General features: G+C 39.8%; 1 protein-coding gene across 3 annotated transcripts in view; it reads right to left on the reverse strand.

Moving 5' to 3' along the window:
• LOC6635935 (probable serine/threonine-protein kinase DDB_G0282963) overlaps positions 1 to 21542 on the reverse strand; it is a 51943-nt gene that overhangs the window by 10021 nt on the left and 20380 nt on the right. Inside the window, exon 4 of one of the 3 annotated variants that reach the window (XM_070209783.1) lies at positions 14610 to 14855. The exons of the other annotated variants lie outside the window; for them this stretch is intronic. Within the exon in view, the coding sequence (XP_070065884.1) occupies positions 14807 to 14855 (49 nt within the window). The 3' untranslated portion in view covers positions 14610 to 14806. Of the gene's footprint in view, positions 1 to 14609; positions 14856 to 21542 lie in introns of those variants that run through there. 3 annotated transcript variants of the gene reach the window in all.

The following is a 21542-nucleotide window of genomic DNA, read 5'->3' on the forward strand; positions in this document are numbered from 1 at the left end:
GAGGCCTCGCCCTGTCGCCAACTCGGCCTATCTGTGAGCCATGCGTTTGACTGTGGCGAGAACCGCGTTTCATCAGCTGCCGTCATGTCATGCCATGATAAATAAGATCTTCTTAGCGCATCCATCGCTCATCAGACGCCCAGGCGAGGAAATGAGTGCGCAAAATGTCAGAGCAAAAGGTAAAATCAGCCAAAAGCATATGAAAACAAGACCAAAATTCAGTCAGTTGTCAGTTCTCACGTCTTCAACAAAACCAGCTTTATCATTGCTATTGTTGAAGCATTAAATAGAATAAAACAATAATGATAAAAAAAAAGTCAAAGAACTTGTACTTTTTCTTTTGTTAAATGCGCATCAAACCAGCTTTTCCCAAGTCTAACTTTATCTTCTTATTTTTGTCGCGTACATTTTTAAAAATTTAGTTTTATACCCCGCAATTATAAAAAGCGGGATTGTAGCTCGATATGCAGCATATCGCACACAGAAATATTTTAGCTCCTTTTCGACAGCAGCCTCCAATTTTCGAAAATTTCGATAGTTATCGACTCTCAGATCCATTTTGAAGCCTTGTAAACATTCGAACTGGTAGCAGAACCAGATATGCAGCTTAATTTGATCAGAACTCAATTTTCAACATTAATACGTTACATTACCAAAAAATCAATAAATATCTATTCTTTGATTTGTTTTCATAACATGTATGAATGGAAAATAGGACTATAGCTAAAAATGCGTCTCTTGTAATTAGAAGTAATTTATTTTCTTTGAATTTTTTTTTAAATTAATATCGATTTTCGTGAGCATATCGCCTTAATAACAACTGCTGGGATTATAAATTTGTTTTTAGCCACTTATAAAGCACTCGACTTTGGCTATTTATGAAGACTTGAATTATTTCTTGCTGAAAAGTTTATAACAATTGGATAATAAACGCAAAAGTTATTGTAGAATGAAAATATGTCCTATTTATTTTAATTGTTTTTTTTTTCTCTTTGTAGGCAAAGCTGAAGCTCAAGTTGTATTTAGAAATCTATTAGTTAGCCATTTTATAGCCAAGCAATTTGAGTTTTAGCTTTTACCGCCAATTGAGTTTTCGCTAAAAACAAAATTGCGTTTTGGGGCCGCGCAATAAATAAAACCGAACTTGATGCAGGCTTTGCTGCCATTTAGTGCTTTGATTAGCGCATACGCTAAAAAATCTTTATGTTTATAATTGGCAGAAGGGTTTTTTTTTCGAATTTTGGCGGCCTTTACGAGCGCGCATATGCAAAATACATAAAAAGTGGCATTTGCAATGAATCGAATGAAATTTTTAATCAATCTCTTGCTTGGAAAAGTGCTTATCGAGACGAACTCTGGCGCTTGTTGGGAAAACTATAAAATTGCTTAATCAATTGAAAATTGCGCAGTCGCCTGTAAATGTCACGTTTGCTCGCCGGAAAAGCCGCCATTTCAACGAAAACAACAAAAGGACGGAAAAATAAAACAAAACAAAATGAAAGTTTTCATTTTATTTTATTTAACGGTGCAAAAACTGTGTCAATGCTGGCAAATTACAATTACAAATTGCAATTAATTAATTAAAAAAAAAAAAATTAAATTGAAATGCAGTTCGATGTAAATGTTAATGCAGATTGACTGGCGGACTGAACGACTGACTGCCCGACAGCTGCTCTTTGATATACTTGTTCGTAAAGCTCGCTTACAAATAAAGCTGACTGATTGACTGACTGAATGACTGACTGAATTACTGGCTGACTGACTCTCCGACTGTCCGACAGCTGCCTTTTGATATACTTGTTCGCTCTAAGCTGACCCTGAACTACTTTGCGGCTTATAAGTAGCAACCATATATATCGTATAAATACATATATATCTATCGTATATATATACGATATATTGAGCTGTGCTTTTATGGCCAACAACAAATGCGCAATAAGTCGATTGCACAACGTAAGTTTCACCCGCAATTAGCTACTGTTCGGTTGTCATTTTAATTGAATCTTCCAATTCTAAAGCTGCATTTAGTTCTAGCTCATTTACGGCTGTATCTGTATCTCAAAGTGCAGTATCTTTAAGTACCAAAACGTAGCTGTTGCCTGTTGTTCAGCTAATTTGATGTTAATCAATCATCAATGTTGCCTTTGTTGTTGCTTTTGTTGCGGCTTCTTTGAGTTGCGTGTTTGCATAGACTGGGGGGTCGTTGCCACCTCGACGTTGGGGCCTGTCTTTACAAATTCTCAACTGAGAAAATCATTCACAAATGTGCCTAGAACTTGGCGGCATGGCGGGCCAGGGGGCCATAGAATTATGCAAAAGCGAAACCGAAGCTGTGGGAAACGTGCAGTGTGCAGAGCAATCGACGAGACTTTGCCACGTCAAAGCAAATGATTTGACATGAGTTCCCATAAAGATATTCAAATACATTTCCGCTAGATCTGAGCAGAATGAAAATTGAATTTGGTTTCCTCTTCAATGACAATTGTCGAAACTCATGACCGCAGCACAGAAATCTTTAAGCCCAAATCAGCAACTGGCAACTGGCAACTAATTAACACGTCTGAAAGCAAAAGTGGCCTGGAAAACAAAAAATGGTGGAAAAACTGAGAAAACACAGTAATGAAAACTTTGCCAGACACACGAAATGGCAAGAGCCAGATGGGTGAGGGGGCCGGCTGGGGTGGGGTTGGGTGGTTCAGCAATGAGGTGCAAACAGAAACTAATTAAATAACGCCAAAAAAGGAATTCGCGCACAGAAAACGAAATGTTTTTTGTTTTAAGTAAATAAATTAGCATAAATATTTTATTTATTTGCTGTATGCTTTCATCTTCATTTCGTGCCTCTACCCCCTACCTTTCCCTCTCTCTTTCTCTCTGTCTGTCTATCCGTCTGTTACGAATGCACTTTTCTCTCTTGCGCAATGGTAATGGCATAAAATTAAAGAAATGCAGCAAATGTAATCGAATACTCTTACACTGAGAGAATAAAAAGCGGAATTCTATACTAAAGTCAAGCAAATATTTTATTCAAACATGATGACTTATTTTAAGATCCTTTTTCAAGATGGAAATTCCTAAGTACTTGACTCAAGAAGAGTATTCAATTTATGAATAGTTCATCCTGCATTTATAATAGAATTAAAATAAGTTCAAGATATCTTAAACTGAAATCATAATTTTTATTTCAGGAAAGTTTCAATTAAGTTGCAAGTAATTAATCTATTACTTTAATAAAGTGCTCAATTAAAGAAAAGTTATATTTGCTCCTAGAAACGGGTTTACTGAAGGACAAAACTTTTTTATTGATACACAATGAATCAACTTGAACTTGAAAACTTGAAAATAAAATGCATTAAAAACGTTTTGTGATTATATAAAGCAGATTATTTATGTACATAATACAAGTGCGATTCTTACCAAGAAAAATGCACTTTAAACTTAAACGGGAACTGAGAATAATCTTTTTCTCTGAGTGCACCACATGTACCCAGTTGCAGCGGCTGTAATTAGTAGAAATATTGCTTAAGCTAATAACATTGGCACATTTTCATAAACAACAATAACAATAAGTAGACGAATAGCGAGAACAAAGAGCATGGAGAATAGCAAATTAAATAATGATTTTTCACAAACCAAACTTCAGCCCACAGATGAATAGATGAATGGATGAATGGCTGGCACGGATAGACGGTTCGTTTGGTTTGCTTGGACTGTTTGGCTGGCTACAAATCAAGTTTTGGGCCGCTGACAAAGCGTTTTGGGGTTTTGTTTCGCTTTTGTTTGCCTGAACCCAGGCCAGCTCCAGAGTGGGAAACGAATTCGTTGCCAGAGCGTGCTGAGCCGAGCTGAGTTGGGTTTAGCATTAGATCGCTTCACTAAATGTAAGTGGGCGCTTATAGCGCGCCAAAAAAAAAAAACCGACAAAAAAAACAAAAAAAATAACCCCAAAAAGCCATTTTCAACTTTCAATCAAAGCTGCCCGCTGCCGCCCCCCGCAAAGCCCCCAAAAACCGATGCCATAATTACAGAGCGCTTTTCAACTTTACCGCAGAGTTCTGATTTGTAATGGAGTTTTTTTTTTTTGTTTGTTTGTGGACTTTTATAATTTGGCATGAAATTAAGGCACCTTGATTTCTATTTCTGTGTTATATTTGTAACTAAGTGAGCCAAGCGAATTTTCGGCTGCTTTTTTAGCTAATGGAGAAAAAAAAACACCGACACAGAATACTCGCAGTCAAAAAAGTTGGGCTTAAATTCGATGAGGTGTACATTTTAGAAGCTCTTTAAAAATTAGGTTCTTATATTTCTGATGTTGTATCATTACCAAAAAGTGTGGTCTTTAAATAAGAGCATAAAAGGCAGCAGGAAACCAGACAAGACATAAGGCACAGCTCAGGTGTTCTATTAAATTTCATGACACTGCGACAGCTTTGAAAACATCAAAGTGCTGCGAGAGACAGGGAGAGAGAAATGTGAGCGAAAGAGAGTGGGAGAGAGAGGGAGAGTGGGAGCGAGAGAGAATAATACCTGAATACCCATCTGTAAATGTTGGTAAGTATCTGTCCAGAGCTCTGCTGACTACTTATAAGTACTCTCTCCCTCTCTCCCTCTCTCTATCTCTCCCTCTCTCTCTCTCTCTTACTCTCTACTGGTTCTGGTGCTTTTGTGTCTTTGTCTGGGTTAACATAAAATGAAAACCAGTAGCAGTTTGGGGGGGGGGGGAGCCGCATTTGTGTCTCAGAACATGACATTCACCCAGCATTAAAATCGCACTCGCTGTCGCACTTGTTTTTGTTATTGTTCCTGTTGTTGCATATAAAAATGAAAGCAAGCCAGACGGCCATAAAATAAGAAGAAGAAGTAGAAGCAGTTGTATCGCAAGCAAAAGAGACAAAGTCACGTTGACTTTTGTGTATTTAAAGAGCGGGTTGAGATATTAGAGTAAAAGTAACAATTTCACACATAGCCCAGAACACAGAAACTTCTGACCTACTAACTGGAGACGCCAATCTTGCCGAGCGCGTCAACGTCAACATTAGAGGGGGCAGGTGGGGGCGGAGAGCCGAACTTGGCCAACGTTTATTTTCGCCAAGTAAACTGAAAACGCTTTGACGCTTGACTGACGCCAAAGCCGAGTGTCTAGAGTCGAGTTTCAGAGTTTAGTTTAGTTCAGTTGAGTTCGGTTCCAGTTCCAGTTAAAATTGCAGCTTGCGCCTGCCTCGGTGCCTTTACGCCTCACAGTTTAGATTAAAGTGCCGGTGGGCGTAACACACGAACACGACTCTGGCAGGCAGACAGACTGACAGGCAGGCGGAGATACAGTCGGACAGACAAGCAGAGGGTTAGAGGCACAGACAGCACAAAGTTGAGTTGTTAAGCTATTGTTGCCGCTGCGCTAAACGCTTTAAATCGAGTGACAGTTGCTTAACTTTGCACTTAAAGCTCAATTTAACTAAGTGTTCGCAAGCTTAAAGCTTCTTTTTAAATTTAATAGCAATCATAGTTTGAGTATGCAAAAAGTTTGGATAAGTTTAAATCTCAGCTTCGGCTTATTTTAGCTCAACAGTTGTGCGTAATGCTTAAGGCTTATATAAATTGACCTTAGGCACTCTAGTGAAGAAATTTAAACTTTATTTAAGAACGTTTTTCAGCTGTAACAGTTGCACTAAGTTCCTAAAGCTTCTTAAAGCATGCGAAAATTAAGTATGTGGACACTTAAAGCTCGTTAGCGTAGCTTTTCGCTGCTTTGTTTAAAATTCTTCTTTGATGTTCCAAATAAATTAACATAAGAATGCATCCAAGCAATGGGACTTTTATCAAGTCAAATCTCAACTTAAACAACTTTTACTTGAAAAGTTACGCTTTAAGATCAACTAGATTCAGTATGCGAACATTAAAAGCTCTTTAGTCAAGCTTAAATTAGTTACATTGTATTTAATGCAAATGCAAGCAAATAATACGAGTTTAGCGAGTTTAATCTCATCTAAGACTACTTTCAGCTGGTGTCATGCGACTTTAACCGTTGCCAGTTGGCAACGAAAGCTGCCGCAAAGTCTCGAATTCTCTATTCACACACAGGCCAACACATTGTCTAGCTATCTGCTGGCATTGTCGTGAACTGGCTCGTAAGTGAGCTTAATGCCCGCGTAAAAGATTATATGGCAAAGTTGGCGCTGTCCATCGCAGCCATCGATTCAATCGGGCTATAAATGCGGACAAAGTTTGCCGGCAGCGAACGCGTTTATTGCCAATTTTTGAATGCATAAAACGCAATCATTGCAACTGCCAACAAATGCCGCCCACACACACAGACAAACACACGCAGAAGGAACAAAGACTGGCAAAGTGGAATGCGGGAGGAACATGTTGGCGTATATAGGGCAGCATGCCAAGTGTAAAGTGTGGCACTGCAGACTTGGCGACTGCTGGCAGCCAGCTGGCGCGCCCCCTCGCATATATAAATATATACGCATATAGATGCATTATACTATATTTATGTGTACACTTAGAGAAAACTCAAATAAATTTGATAGTTTTCTGGGATTTAAGAAGAATAATTGCTAAGTAATTAATGTATAAATGGAGGTTGCTTTAAAAAAAGACTAATTTAGCTGGCTTTAAAAAGAATACTTTTTAAGAAATTAATGTATAAATGGAACTTGCTTTAAGTAGAAATTAGTTGTCATATACACAAATTGGTTTACTTATGCTTTCATCTGCCTGTTTTACATTAAATCCCTTTTACTCAGTTTAGAAGTGTTCAGGAGTCACATAAATTAAACAACAATTTCTATGAAAATTGTCCTGTTTTCCTCTGAGTGTTATTTCACATATCTATATATTTACATATATATATATTTATTTATTTTCGTATACATAAATGTCACCCACACACAATGCGACCGGGCACCCAAGTGCCCAACATTATGAGCAGCAATGGGACTGCAATTGGGCTTTCGACTGGCTGACAACATCAGCGGTAACAACAACAACAACAACAACAGCAACAAGAACAACTTGAGAGCTGCACTGCATTGGGCTTGAGGCATTTCTAATTTCAGATCCGTTTCTAATTTCTGGCTTTCATGTGGCACAGCCAGTGATGGCAGCGTTGGCTGCCAAGCATCCGGGTTGGCAATTACTTTAACATGTTGCCAATGCGACAGCAGCAGCAGCTACCACGGACTCACTCAGCATTCGAAAGAACCGCAGCCAATGTGGCGCGCACACACACACACACACACACACCGTAACACACACTCATACACCCAAGCATGAAACGCGCTTAAGTGGCTACGTCATTAGGCTCCACTGCTGGCCGCTGTCATGTTGCATGCGACACACAGTGGCTGCCAGCAGACATGTATCTGTATCTGCATCTGTAAATGTATCTGCAGCTAAGTGTGAGTAAGCGCGCGCGCGCATGTGTGTGCGTGTGTGTGTGTGTGTGTGTGTATGCACATAAATTAAATTCTTAAATTGCTCGTTAGCTCATCATGAGGTTGGGATATTCATTCATGCAGTTGTCGTCGTCGTTGTCGCTGTCGTTGTCGTTTCTCTCGCAGCTCGCTGTTTCTATGATGGGCAACAATAACAATAATCATGCCAACAACAACAGCAACAACAACAACAACAGCAGCAACAACAACAAGGCTCTTGGCCATTATGTAGGTCATTTCAATTTGTTGTTGCTGTCGCTGTTTGTCGCTTCAGCGGCTGCCTTTGTTTCGCTTTTCGCTGGATCGTTCCACAGCGCCATATAGACACCCAGTCACCCCCCCCTCCTCCCTCATAGATAGCCCCCTTGCTCCACAAGCTAGTCTGTTGCGTAGAGATTTCACTTGGATTCTATGCGCTTTTAATATCGCGCGTTGGCATCTTCAAGTGATTTAATTTAGCACCAAATGGATTTTCTGTGGCATTCTCTTTTGGGGCATGCTTAAAATACTTATTCACGCTTGTGGCACACACTCACACACACACAGTCAGGGCTATCATAATTTAGCAATATACAGCGTAATTTAGTATTATTTAAATACTTGATGCGAGCACTCAAGTCTTTCGTTTGAAGTAGCACAAAGAATAAATAAGATTACGACACGCTTTGTCATAAATAAGCGCTAAATAATAGTGTGATAAATATGATAAAAAAAAATATGTATATAGATGTACTTTATAGACATGCAGAAAGCGGTTAAAGTCAAGCGTAACGGCTGCGTCGAACCAGCCAGCGGGCGGTCGCCAGTTCAAATACAGCAGCAACTTTCGATTTTTATTAACATTTATTCATTTTCTCATTATTCAGAAAGTAAATATAATCTATATATAAATGGATTTATATAAATAAAGTTGCGTGTAACAATTTGGTGCTCAGATTCCAACTTCGTTTGTCCAGCAGCTGCCCTCACAGCTGTGGGATGTGGTTCCTTTGTTATATTTTGTTAATCATCGATGTCCCGATTGGACTTGATTTAAGTTCTTTATGACACAACAAAAGCTGTCGATTGTTACAAAAAAAAAATGGGTATAGCTCTGATATACCCAGATATGGCGCATTATACAAAGAAAACGGCAACTTCTCAGTTTGATTAATGTCCATGAGTAATGCCTGAGCTTTGAGTAAATAATGAACTGTCTTTGTCGCAATTTAAGCAGAATATTTGTGCTAGTTAACAAAGCTGTTAAAAATAAATAGCTACATCCTTTGATATTAATTATTTGTCCAACTAATTATAGCATATAAACAATTTTTTAAAAGTCCGTTTATTTTTATTTTGGCTGCAATTTTTGTAAAGAATTTTGTAATTTGTCGAGTATTTCATAAACCTTCGTGTTGTGTCTGGCCGGCGCTTAAGTAATTATTTAATTTGACTTTGTTGTTGTCGTTAAATATGTTTATGACACCTGCTGAACTGCGGCATGGGATTTCACAAAGTGTGAAACACACGCACAAATATGCCCCTCAAAGGGCAAGGCAGTTGTGAGTTGCGAGTTGGGAAAGAGGGAGGGTGAAAGTGTTGCCATATTTGCGGACACATTTATCAGATACAACACACAACAGCGAACGGCTTAATGACAGGAAAACACAAGCAACAGAGACAGCAGATGGTAAACAGCAGGACAGTCAGTGTAGAGGAGTTCGCATAAAGTCTTTAGTGTGTCGGGAAAATTAATTGCATGGCACGCAAAAAGAAAAGCCACAAGAGGAAAAACGTTCGTGTGCACAAGATTATTATATATATATATAAATTTTTTTTTTGTTGTTGTTTTGATATTTGTGCCATGTAATTGCAGCTAAATGCATTCGCTTTCAGCCTCAGACCCATTACAAGACCCAGTCCCAGTCCGAGTCAGCGTCCAAGTCCAAGTCGTGCCTATTAACCCCATTCGCTGCCTCGTCTTTCATTGTGGCAGGCACTTATAGACACACTTAGACTCCGGCAGCGGCATCTCCAATTAAAGCAAATAATTCAATTCAGAATCTACAAATTGAATTTGCAATAAGCCCAAGCGAGGCATAAAAAATACTATTAAAAAGTCCCAAGTTAACTGAGAGAAACTCAACACACAAAACCAATCTAACAGCGAACAATTCAAATTATGCAAAAAACTTGGTTGGCACAGCGCAATTTATTGCGGAATTTGCCCAGCAAAAAGAACGCGCAACAGGATCGACTCGACAACCAGATACTTAGTACACAATAACGAATCGTTTCTGAGAGAATAAATGAAGAGAGTGATCCGTCTCTCTCTCTCTCTCTCTCTCTCTCTAGAACTAATCAGTTAGTTGGGAGAGTGAGAGGCAGAGGGTGAGAATTTAAACAAGAATAACTGCATAAATTGTCTCAAACTCTCCTTTCCAACAGCAACTTTGCCTTTACTGCTCAATTACAGGGTATTACAACTATTTAGTTAGGCACAAAGAAGACGAGAGAATTTAAGCAAGAAAGTACTTTATCTCTTTCTTTTTCTCTCTGTCTTCTCCCCTGCCTTTCTTCAATTAGATACAAAGAACTTAAGCAGGAATAGTTGGTTAAATTCTTTATATCTTTCTCACTCTCCAGATGATGCCACCTAACAGCTAGATTACAGGGTATTTTAGGTGTTTATTCAGTGCATATAAAAGTAGTGCGAAACCATTTAAGCACGGATATTTCATAAAATTTGCTTAAAATCTTCTCACATTCGTAATAATTAACTTCAAGCCATCTATAGCTATTTTACAGGGTATTTTATAAATTCAGATTAATTTTTAAGCTTCTTTAGCTTTATTAATTACTTATGCTAAATACAATTATTCTTGCCTCATCTACTCTCTTGCTAATTGAACGCCTTCAAATGGCAAACAACCCTTCGCAGCTGCATTACAGGGTATTCAAAACTATTTAGACAGGCAGCCAGGTCTCAACTTGGCTATTTTTACTTCTTCTGCACGAAGGTCAACCCGAAATGGCCAATAAAATGAAATTCCAGCGCTTTGCCAATAAAAATGCAACCAATTTGAAATTGTTGACAAATCGATGGATGGGCGCGCGCGTGGGCGGGCAGGGGGGTTTGTGCTTGGGATGGGTCAAAGGGCAGCAAATAAAGTTTGCAGCCCGTCATTGTTCTAAAAGTGCTTTAGTAGTTCTGTGGGCGTGGCAGCGTGACTGCCACTAACTGCAAATGTTATGCGTAACGAAAAGAACGGAAATTGTTCGACTTGCGACGGATTTTTTTTTTAGCTTCTTTCTTTCGAGTGCCAATTGAGTTTATTCCCATTTTTTTGGTATGATTCCTCCTCCTCCTATTTTTATTTTCATTTTTTTGATGCGGCGGATTTGGCGTTTGTTTTTACGACACTCGAGCGTGGGAGTGGCAGCAGAAGAAGAAGAAGGAGATGGAGATGGAGAAGTTGAAGACGAAGGCGTCCTGCCATGTAAAGCGACATTTGCGCTGAGTTTCTTTTGGCGTTTCTCTCTGGCTTGAGCTACCCGTTCGCTAGGTGAACAAAAAAGGGTATATTGGTTTTGTCAAAGGTTTGTCTAGCAGTTCATTTGCTAGGATGTAAAATGAATAAATAAATTATTAAGTATATTTAAGAGTAGCATTAAGAAAATAAAAACAATGCCATAAGCTAGCTCAGGAATTGAAATTCGGAATATATATTAGTGCATATTTGCAATTGTGAAGCCACGCCCACTGTGGGCAGACACAAGGAATATCGATAGTTACCACAGTCTTACAGCTAAATTTATCAGATTTTTCCTGGTATACCCCAAAAGACCCCCGCTTAAGATAAGCCCACGCCCAGCTCAGCACCCTTAAAGCACCCCCACCTTAATCTTTCGCAGCTTTCGAGCTAGTTGAAATAAAATTGGACTGAGAACAACAACTGCATTTACTATATGCATTTTAAGCAAGACGAGTATTACGCAGTCGGTTCTGCCCGTTTGCAACTTTCTTACTCGTGGCTGTTGTTGGTTTTTTTTTTGCTTGCTGCCGGAAATTGCTGCCATCGATAGCTGGCCAGAGCCGGCTACGCCCACAGTCAATCCTCATGCCCCGCAGCCAGCCGCAGCGGCCAGTGCAGACGACACTTTGGCAATTTATTTCGATTGCGATTCCTTCGTCGTCTCGGAACTTGCTACGGTTTGTCCTTTTCGCTTGTCCCTACTGCTCCTGGCGCCTGCTGCGCGATTTGCATAAGCGCCAGTCAGTCAGCCATGAAAATGACACAGCCCAAAAAAAAAAATAAAAACAGAAAATACCTCGGGAGAGCCAGCGAAAAAATAGAATAAAAAAAAAAAAGAAAAGATTAAGACCAAATACAAATCAGTGCATAATTTTTCTATTAAACATTTTCCACTGGGCAGTTGGTTGGGCGGGGTGGGTGGGTGCTGGAGGTGATAGGTAGGTGTCCACCTGCGCCCATTTGGTAGCTAGGTCACGTCGCACTTGCCACGTGCTACGTGCCGCATCCTGTCGCAGGACACGTTTCATTTGCCGCTCAGTTTTCAATCTGTGCGCGTTTTATTTTCAATTTTTCGGCCTCCCCTCGACTTTTCGGCTCGACTTTAATTTAATAGCAATGCTTAGATGCGCCAGCTCTGTCCCAGCAAGTGTTGCCATAGCTGCAAGCTTGCCCTCAACACCCCCTACATCCAGCCACAGCAGGCAGCCCTGGCCCTGCGTCAGCCCTGGCTCCCTCCATATGCAAATTGGAATTTTTGGTGCGCGAAAGTCGCGCCAAATGAAAAGCAAAAGTCGATTGAAATGAAATACACGACAGAAATTAAATGGAATACGTGGGACAAAATGTGTGAGCGCATTGTTATTGTTGCTGTTGTTGTTGTTGTTGTTGTTGTTGTTGTTGCTGTGTCTGCCTTTTTTATATAGTAGTAGTATATCATACATATTCAATAGCAGCAAAATGCAAATTTGCAAATCTCTAAAATGGAAAGTGACAAGCGAAAACGTCAGACGAACCAAAAAAAATGTATATACATAGAAGTTGGGCCGGAGCGGGTGTGTCGGGCTGCGGGGCGACGGTGTTGGGTACAACTTTTGCTTTCGAGAATCATCAAAATGCGAATCGTACGAATGCATAAGTATAAACACATATATGCATAGATTTAACGCTGCGAAATTTGAGCTGACAACGGAAAACGCTTTGAATTGCGCGAATTTGATATTCGAAATGGCAACTGGAAAGCGCTTTAAGCCCAATTTAAACAAATAACATAAAATAAATAAATTATTTGCCAACATTTAATTCGATTGGGTGTGTCCAAAAAGGGAAAAGCCTTTGAGAAGCAGCACAATGTGCTTAGAAAGCTCCTAGAAGCTTGAAGTGTGATTCATTGTCTTAATTATAAATATTTACATAAATGTTTGAATATTTAGAAGAATTTCACACCAATTAAGCTACTGCTTTAACTGCCTTACAATCAGCTCCTGCAAGCTTCAAAATTGATTAATTGTATTAATGACAGGAATCGTTAAGAAGTCGTTTAATTTTATTTTATACTTTTCTTTCATGTATTCTGCAATAAACTATTCAAATATATTTGTGTGCTAGTTCAGAAAAGCTCCTGCTATAGATCTCAGGAAATAAAGTAACAGGAGAATCAGCTTACAAAGCTCCTAATTTATCAAATGTATTTACAAATATTTAAATATATTTGTGTGCTACTTTAGAAAAACTCAGAAAAAACGCAGCAGCAGCTCAATGAGCCTTCAAAGCTGCTGAAAGTTTTGAGTATGTTTAATTGTATGCAACACATATTAGAATTTAATTTAATTAAATTGAATACATAATTATAATAATTAGATATATTTGTATGCTGATTAAGAAATCAATTGAAGCTTAAAAGAAATCAATTTCCACAACAAAACCAACTGAATTCGAACCTCGAGCTGCACTGCGCTAAGTTTAACAGCAAAGCGTTGAAATGGTTTACCGTTTCAGCAATAAAATCCAAATTGAAAATCAAATAAATTCGACAAACATGCACTTTTCAGAGCACTTGATCAGCAATAAGCATGCATATTCATAAATTAGACACAAAAGAGTTGAATATAGAAGGCAAACAGTGGTGGGAAAGAGAAACAAACAAAATGGCCAGCTCAAATGTGGCCAAAATGGTTTGGGCCACGGCGTGTCGATGATATCGAGTATCAAGTGCTGGCCATAAACAACTTGACCTTGTGCACGTAGTTAGCCAATGGCAACCGGCAACTGCCAACTGGCAACTGGCTGCTTTTCCATTTGGGCCAGAGTCGGAGTCGCAGTCGAAGCCATGTCCAATGCTCATCGATTACCCGCTTCACGTTCACACGTTCACGTTTTTGGCTGGGTTCACGCTTGGAAATGGCTTTTGCGTCCGCCTCATATAAATGTGGCTAATTTTGCGCAATTCACAATGGATTGTTGTGACTCTGCGACTCTGGTGACCGGCAACCAGTGATATTTCGTGTAGCATTCACGTTGCCAAGCGACCGGCCTGATTGAAATGCCTCCGAGTCGATGCCTCTGACTCTCGGCTGACTTGGTTTTATTTCTGGCCGGGCCAAAAAGAGAAGTCAATTTGTGGCTAGCTCGTGAGTCAGCTAAAGTTGCAGCTCAAAGGTCTCTCTCTCTCTCTCCCTTTCGCTTGCGCTCTATCTCGCTCGACCCGGCCAAAAATCTGTAAGTGCTTTCAGCACGCAATTCAGCTATTGGCAATTGGCGCTCATATTTCTTGCTTTATCTTGTCGAATGTCTGGTGTGAAAATTGCAATTAGTATTGTTTCTTTTCGTATACCCTACGAGAGAGTATATGCCATAGAAAAAATATCAGCAGACGAGCTTGCATAGTCTGCCAGTCGGCGATGAAAATTGTCGTATAAGCCACAAGAGTATTTCATCTTCGGCGTTTCATCTTGTCGAGTTTTTGCCCAGAATTATTAGTTAGTTATTGGCCAAATTGGTTTTCAGTTCTTACAGCTACAGTTTTTACTTCATAATGTATATATATATCGATACATATCTATATATATATATATATATATGCTCATTATAAATGTGGGACAAGGTGCGCGGCGGTTGGGGGCCGCCCTCATCATTAAAGCAGAGCATACGCCCCTTTATTATGCTCGTTTAATATTATTATGCTTTTTTGTATGTATTTTTTACTTTTTATAATTTTGCTGTTGCTGTGTGCAGCTTTTAAAATGCGTTTGCCAACGCAAATGGCTTTCATCACACTCAACAGCATAAATACCTGAGATTGGCATATGCCAGAGATCATTAAATGTTCGCCGGTGCATTAATGTTAATGCTTCATTAAAGACTGAAACACACACACACACTCACAGACAGGAGCTGTACATACCTGAAATGAGAGCAAACACAAAAATAAAATGGTTTTAATAAAATTTCTATAATTATAATTCAGTTAATATAAAGTCATCATAAATTACCGAAGCATTTAAACTAATTGTAATTGAAATTTATTTTATAATCGCACATAAATATATGTGTTAATCTTTATATTTGAAACTGTTTGTCCTGACTGACTGATTGACTGATTGACTGACTGACGAGCTGATTAGTTATCAACGCATGCATGTATGAACACTTAGTTTCCTTTCCAATGAGCTACAAATTGAAATGAAAACACATTGCTTTACTATGCGATTCTCATAAATTCAAGTCAGCTTTTCATGCTTTGATTATATTAAGATCGTTATATGATATTAACTACATTATCACCTTATACTTCGCATCACGTCTTTTCGTTTTCTCTCTCTCTCTCTCTCTCTCTCATTCTCCATCTCTTCCCTTCTCCCTTCTTACTCTCTGTCCCCCTATATATATCTCTCCCTCTTCCCTTTTTATATCTCATATCTTTCTCTCTCTCTTTCTCTTATCTCTCTCTCCCTTCTCTTCCTCTCTATCCCTTTTCTCTTCCTCTCCCTCTTCTCTTTTTCCCTTCTCTTTGTCTCTTTTCTTTTTTTCACTCTCTCAATATATTACTCTTTCTCTCTCCTGCGCTCAACTTATTTCTTATGTTATCGTGCCTGGGCACTTCCTATAAAGAATAACTACGTTTTAAAAGCAAGGGCATACTAAAATTATGCGAAATATTTGCGGGTATTAAAAGCATTTATTCTTCAAAATGTATATATTAAAATACTATAAACATTTTTTAATTTAAATGCCGGCGGTTCAATAAACGACCTTTAGGGCATTTAAAAAATGTTAACTTCGGTAAATAAGTAACTCGCGAATTTAAAAAGTGGCAAAACTTTAATATAAAAATGTAGCAAGATGTTTGTTTACGTCTGACAGAGTTTTCCTATTAAATTGTTCAGTGTATTTATAACACATGGCAAGGCAATTACGAACGCCCCTTTTGCTAACTATTCAAAATTGGCAGCCTGATGATGTTGTTGTTGCTGTCGTTGTTGTTGTTGTTAATGTTGCTAATGTGCAAACGAACTCAATTACGCAGATAAAATACAGTCGCAACCACCACGAGCAACAAGACCAGTCATAAAGCGCAAAACTGATTGAGAGTTACAAAGAGATAGCTAAATCTCTATGTGTGTGTGTGTGTGTGTGTGTGTGCTAAGGGACATCACGCCAGAGCACATTAAAGGAAATTGACGCGGAAACGAAGCGAATAAAAACTACCCAAGCTAAACAAGAAGAAGACGCAGAAGTCGATGGAGGTCCAGTCAGCAATAGCAACAGCAACAAGCAATTTCTGCACACACACACACACACACACACGTACTGATAAGGACACATATACACATAGCTATTGCTCACTTCATTACGCATAATTTCCTGTGTTTCTTCTGCTTACAGCAGAGAAAGGGAGCGGGAGTAAGCGAGATAGAAACACAGACGCGCTGCCTCCCAATGCCAGTTCCAGTTCCAGTTCCAATTTCAGTTCTATTTTGGGGTTGGCCTCTGGTCATACGATTATTCTGTGCCTTATCGTTGCCATGGTTTTTAGCGCTAAACGAGAGCTGAGTGCGGGATATATATGCTTTATGGCATAGGGTATTTGGGTAGATGTGGGCATGGTCATGGTCACGAACCCGTCTCGAACCCGTCTCGAACCGAGGGTGTCTGTTGTCGGGCAGGGGTATCTGAAAATTATATGCCGATTGCAGTTGGCCGATAAGCGCGTTGCGAGAATTATGAGCCATGCGGGTGATATGCGTCCAGCAGTTGGTCTGACCAGGGTCCATAAGGCGTGCCGCATGTTGATGCCAGCAGAAATTGCGAAAAGCCAAGGTTGCCAGCTGCTGGCAATGAATTGCACTGCAATTGCGTGTGTGCGTATGTGAGTGAGTCGAAGCGCGGCAGGGGGGCTAAGCTGGGGTGGGGGGTCTGGGATCTGGGGTCCGAGTATGGGGTTAGTTTAGCTCTTGGCGGCATCGGCAACAACTAACCGCAGCTGCTACGCGAGATTTGCAAGCAGAAAAAAAAGAGAATCAACAACAAGAAAACGAAGAAGATGAAGATGTAGAACACTGCGATACAGTCAAGGCTGCTCGACTAGTAGATGACCTGTACTCAGCTATAAGCTAACGTAACATTAGACGTTTCGTACCAAGTGCCTTACCCGCAATATACATCATATATACACTATACGCCCTATATGCAGCAAATGCTACAGGGTATATGCAGCAACAAGAAATATAAAAAACAAATAACAAATAACCACAGGGTAGACACAAAATACAGACCTATAAAATAGAAACGCCTTCTTCTGCCTGCCACACACTTTGGCTTAGTCGTAGTATACCCTATATATCCCATTACACTATATGGCATGAACACAGGGTATATGCAAAATAAAAAACATAACACATTGTCCTAGTCGCACTGTAGCCTCTGTGCCTATATACCCTGTACAACCCACATACAATGCCTACAGGGTATATGCAAACTAAAAAATAAAAACTAAAAAACAGAAAACTGTTTACAGCGCTGTGGTTCGCCTTGAGTGGAAGCCCAAAGGCGGGTGCGAAAAACTCCACGCAAGTGTGCGTTTAATAGTCTTGCGGTTTGGCGGCTTCAGGGCGGATGGCGGGCTGATTTGGTTGGAGCGTGATAAGGGGTGGGGGCGGTGGTCTTTCTGGGAATAAGACTGCGACTATACAGCTCCTTAACTTGCAAAGTACACAAAACCCAACTGACACACACACGCACAACAAAGTGGAGCGACGCTGACAAAGATGACGACGTTTAGCTAGAGCAAGATCTGTGGAGTAGAAGGAGAAAGTTTCTATGTGGCTGAGCTGAGAGTTGAGAGTGTTGTGTGTTGTTGTGCGGTTAGTTGTTGTTGTTGTTGTTGCTGTTGTTGTTGCTGTTGCTGTTGCTGCTGTGTTTGCTTTGGCTTTTCTTTGTTTCACTTCCACTTGTCTATTACTTTTGCTGCTTCTTTTGTTTCGCAGCTGATTTTTCTACGCTCTTAGTTATTATAGCAAATTATTTGTTTTGACTTTAGTTTTTGCCGTCAACGTCAACTTTGTTGTTGCTGCTGCTTTTGCTGCTGCTGCTGAGCTGCTTCCCAGCTGCTTCAAATTACCGCCCTTTGTTTTCGTTTTTCCGTGCGGTTGCCGGGCGACGTATCTCATTTTTTACAATGCTTTGCGTCGTAACTTTTGTTTTTCGTATTTTGAATTTCGCATTTTGTATTTGGCATCTAGCTACAAATTAGCTAGCCCGCGATTTATGAAAGTGGTTTGGCTGGGGCGCTCTCTAATTATAAACCATTGTGCCCGAACCCTTAATCCATATTTATACTAGGAACATTTTGACAGCAATTATTGAGTGCGCGCGGCTGCTGTTTATGACAGGGCCAAAACGAGCCATGGGAAGGCCACAATATCCAGCCCAAAACATGGCATGGGCAACCAAAATGTGTCAAGACCATTAAAATTGGAAGAGGAAGAAAAGCTGCAGAGCCTGTACAGCTCTTAAATAATCCAAAAGTATTTCCTGCTTGAGTAAAAATTAAGCAGCAACAGCAGCAAGCGCAAAGGACTACGAGTCTAGCTTCTAGGGCATGCGAAATTACGCATACGCCACGTGGCAGGCAGCCAAAAGGTAATGTAACTGTTGCAGTAGGAGACTGCCCAGCTATTATATCATATAAAAATATTCCCTGCTCAAGTTAAAATCAAGCTGCAACAGATGCAAGCCCAAAGGAACCCGAGTCTAGCTCCCATTTTTAACAGGGCATGCGAAATTACGCATACGCCACGTGGCAGGCAGCCAAAAGACAAATGTAACTGGGTAACTGTTACTGTAACTGTTACAGTAAATTTGGCTGTAACTGAATAATTGTCTCTGTTTATGTTTCTGATTTCTCTCTCTCTCTGTGTGTGTGTGTGTGGGCGAAGCTGCGACATGTGTGTGTGTGTGTAGTCGCAATTATGAGCAATCTACACGTAAAATTTTATGAAAACACAAACAAGAGCTGTAGAAAGAAGAAGAAGCAGCAGCAGCAGCAGCAAAAGCTCAAAAAGTATAGCAATAAATTTTGCATTTTATTTGTGCGCCGGATTACACGAAATGCGACAAAGGATGCGAGGATGCGAGCACAGTAGATACGCCCACCCGTTGATACCTTGGAATCTCTTGGTTGTTGTTAATGTTTTAATTAATTTGCAAAATAAACGCGCTTTGGCATTTGTTTTGAGCGTATCTCCCGCACAGATTACCAAAGTTCCACAGCTGTAAAAACTCTAAAGCCAAACAATAACACGAGTGTTTCGCTTGTTCCGGCCAAAAGGCGGGGGCGGCTACGGCGGGACAATCTGGTGGCTGGGGGCGTGGCAGCTATTCAGCTGCGCGCAACTGAATATCTGCAGTCGTATCTGTGTGTGTGTGTGTGTGTGTGTGTGTGCAAAACAGATTTCGAGCAGACAGCGTACAAATAAGCTTTTGCAACAACTTTGATGCTGCCCGCAACAAAAACAACTGCGAACGAACAAGAGGGCCCGGCAGGTCACGACTATAAGATACCCTGCAGCTACAAACAAGGCAAGGCAAGCACAAGGCTGTTCCTAGCTAAATGTGTTTTATATCATATTGGGGGGAAACTTGGAGAGGTATCCAAAATGTGAAACATTCCTTATACATATAGACTAAACGTTAACCTAAATATAAGGTTGCAAGAGTCTAGCTCTTAGAACATTCTTAAGATCGATATTTATCGCTATTAAAAAATTAAGAGATATAGTTTTATCTAAATTTAGTGTACAAACAATCTACATGTACAAATAGTTCAAAGAATATTTGAAAAAGCATGTCTTGAAATCGATATTTATCGATTATAAGATGTAGTTTTATCCAATATTGGTTTGAATGAGACGATGTTTCTGCCTGCCTGTTCCAAACAATATACCCTTTCTGTAAGGGGTATCAAAAACTCATTTCACTTTAAATTGAAATCAGGCGAAGAGGTCACATACAGGCAACAAGCGATGCCTTACCACAACACCCCCCACCCACGCCCCCTCCATCCAGCACTTACGCTAGTTGATTTTTTGACTCGTCTTTTTTTTTTTGTTGCTCGCGCATTTTGCGGTTGACAGTTGACACAGTGCAGGGCAGTGCAGTAGAGCTGCCAACTCGGCAACTCCAGACTGAAACAGTTCCTCTTCCACAAATCTGCGCCTGCCCTGTCCCTGCTCCTGCCCCCCTCGCTGCCTACGACTGTGTCAGCAATTCTCTGGCAATTGGTTTTTGGTAAATTTTACAATGTTTAAGCTAAAATGTGGCCATTAAAATGCGCTTTTGGCGCGTCGCTTTTAGCTGCTGCTGCTGCGTTTTTTCGTGGCTTTCACAGGGCTTTTCCGGGCTTTTCACAGCGCTCATTACACTTGCGCATTTTATATGGCAAATTGGTATTGGTTTTTAAATATTTAAGTATTTCATTTGTTGTTTGGCGTTAATTGCAGTTAAGCCAGACTACAAAATTAGCTCAAACAAAATCTCTTACAGCAAGCAAATAAATTCAACTTTCAAACAAATGTGAACGAACTCAACTTTGAAATAAGCTTTAACTGCAGCGCGTACTTGAGTGTTAAATCATTTTAATGCCTAGTTGATTGCCTTGACATCAACTCGAATACAACTAAGCGAAAAAATTGTGTTTACCAAAATGTAGCCAAGTTATATCAATGTAAAGGATAAGACAATATACAAATGCGGGAAAATTACGCCTGAAAATGAATTGCACTTTTGCTGAGCTTATTGCTTATTAAGCTTGTTTAAATGTGAAATACGTGTGGAAATTGCATATGAAATCGAAACAAATGCAGCTCAAAGCGAAAAATAGCTATAAAATTAAAGATACATGATATGTATATACTATTCGAAGAGCTATATATCATATTTTGTGATTCTAGCTTTTAAAACCTTCTTGATTTGCTCAAAAAACAGAATTTCGAAAGTTAGAAAATGAAAGTACATTAAAAATGTAACCTTATCAAATAAAACTATACTTAAATGCATAAGCAATCAAACCTTTACTAAAAGACAAAAATCATAGCTAGACTCTTCTTTTCCATCTGTGGAAGACAAGCACCTTAGTTTCCAGTCTTAGTTGTAATATCTTCTCGCTGAAATTGCCTACTCCACCACGCTTAAAGCTTTCTAATGCCAGTTTTAGGTATTGTTTTCTTAAAGCATAGTTACACAATTCTTGAAGATTTCCACAGCATTCGTACGCCGTGCATTGTTTGACTTGTAAACAAAATCTATGCATAGGATGGATTTTAACTAATATTTCAAATGATTTAAGCAGCTGTTGCCGCAACGCATCAATTCAAATAATGCCCACCTACTCTCGGCACCGAAAGACGAAAGCCGTAAGTTACAAATCAATATACAAAATAACAGAAAAACTTTCACCCTAAAATGTGGCAGCCACAAAAGGAAACAGAGTCCGAAACTGGTTCGCCAATATTTCTCATATTACCTCATGCCATTCAAAACCTAACAGGGGCTCAAGCAGAGAGGGGAGGGGGGGGAGGGGAGGGTAGGGGGC

The sequence above is a fragment of the Drosophila virilis genome, chromosome 5, assembly GCF_030788295.1.
Source record: "Drosophila virilis strain 15010-1051.87 chromosome 5, Dvir_AGI_RSII-ME, whole genome shotgun sequence".
Classification (NCBI taxonomy): domain Eukaryota; kingdom Metazoa; phylum Arthropoda; class Insecta; order Diptera; family Drosophilidae; genus Drosophila; species Drosophila virilis.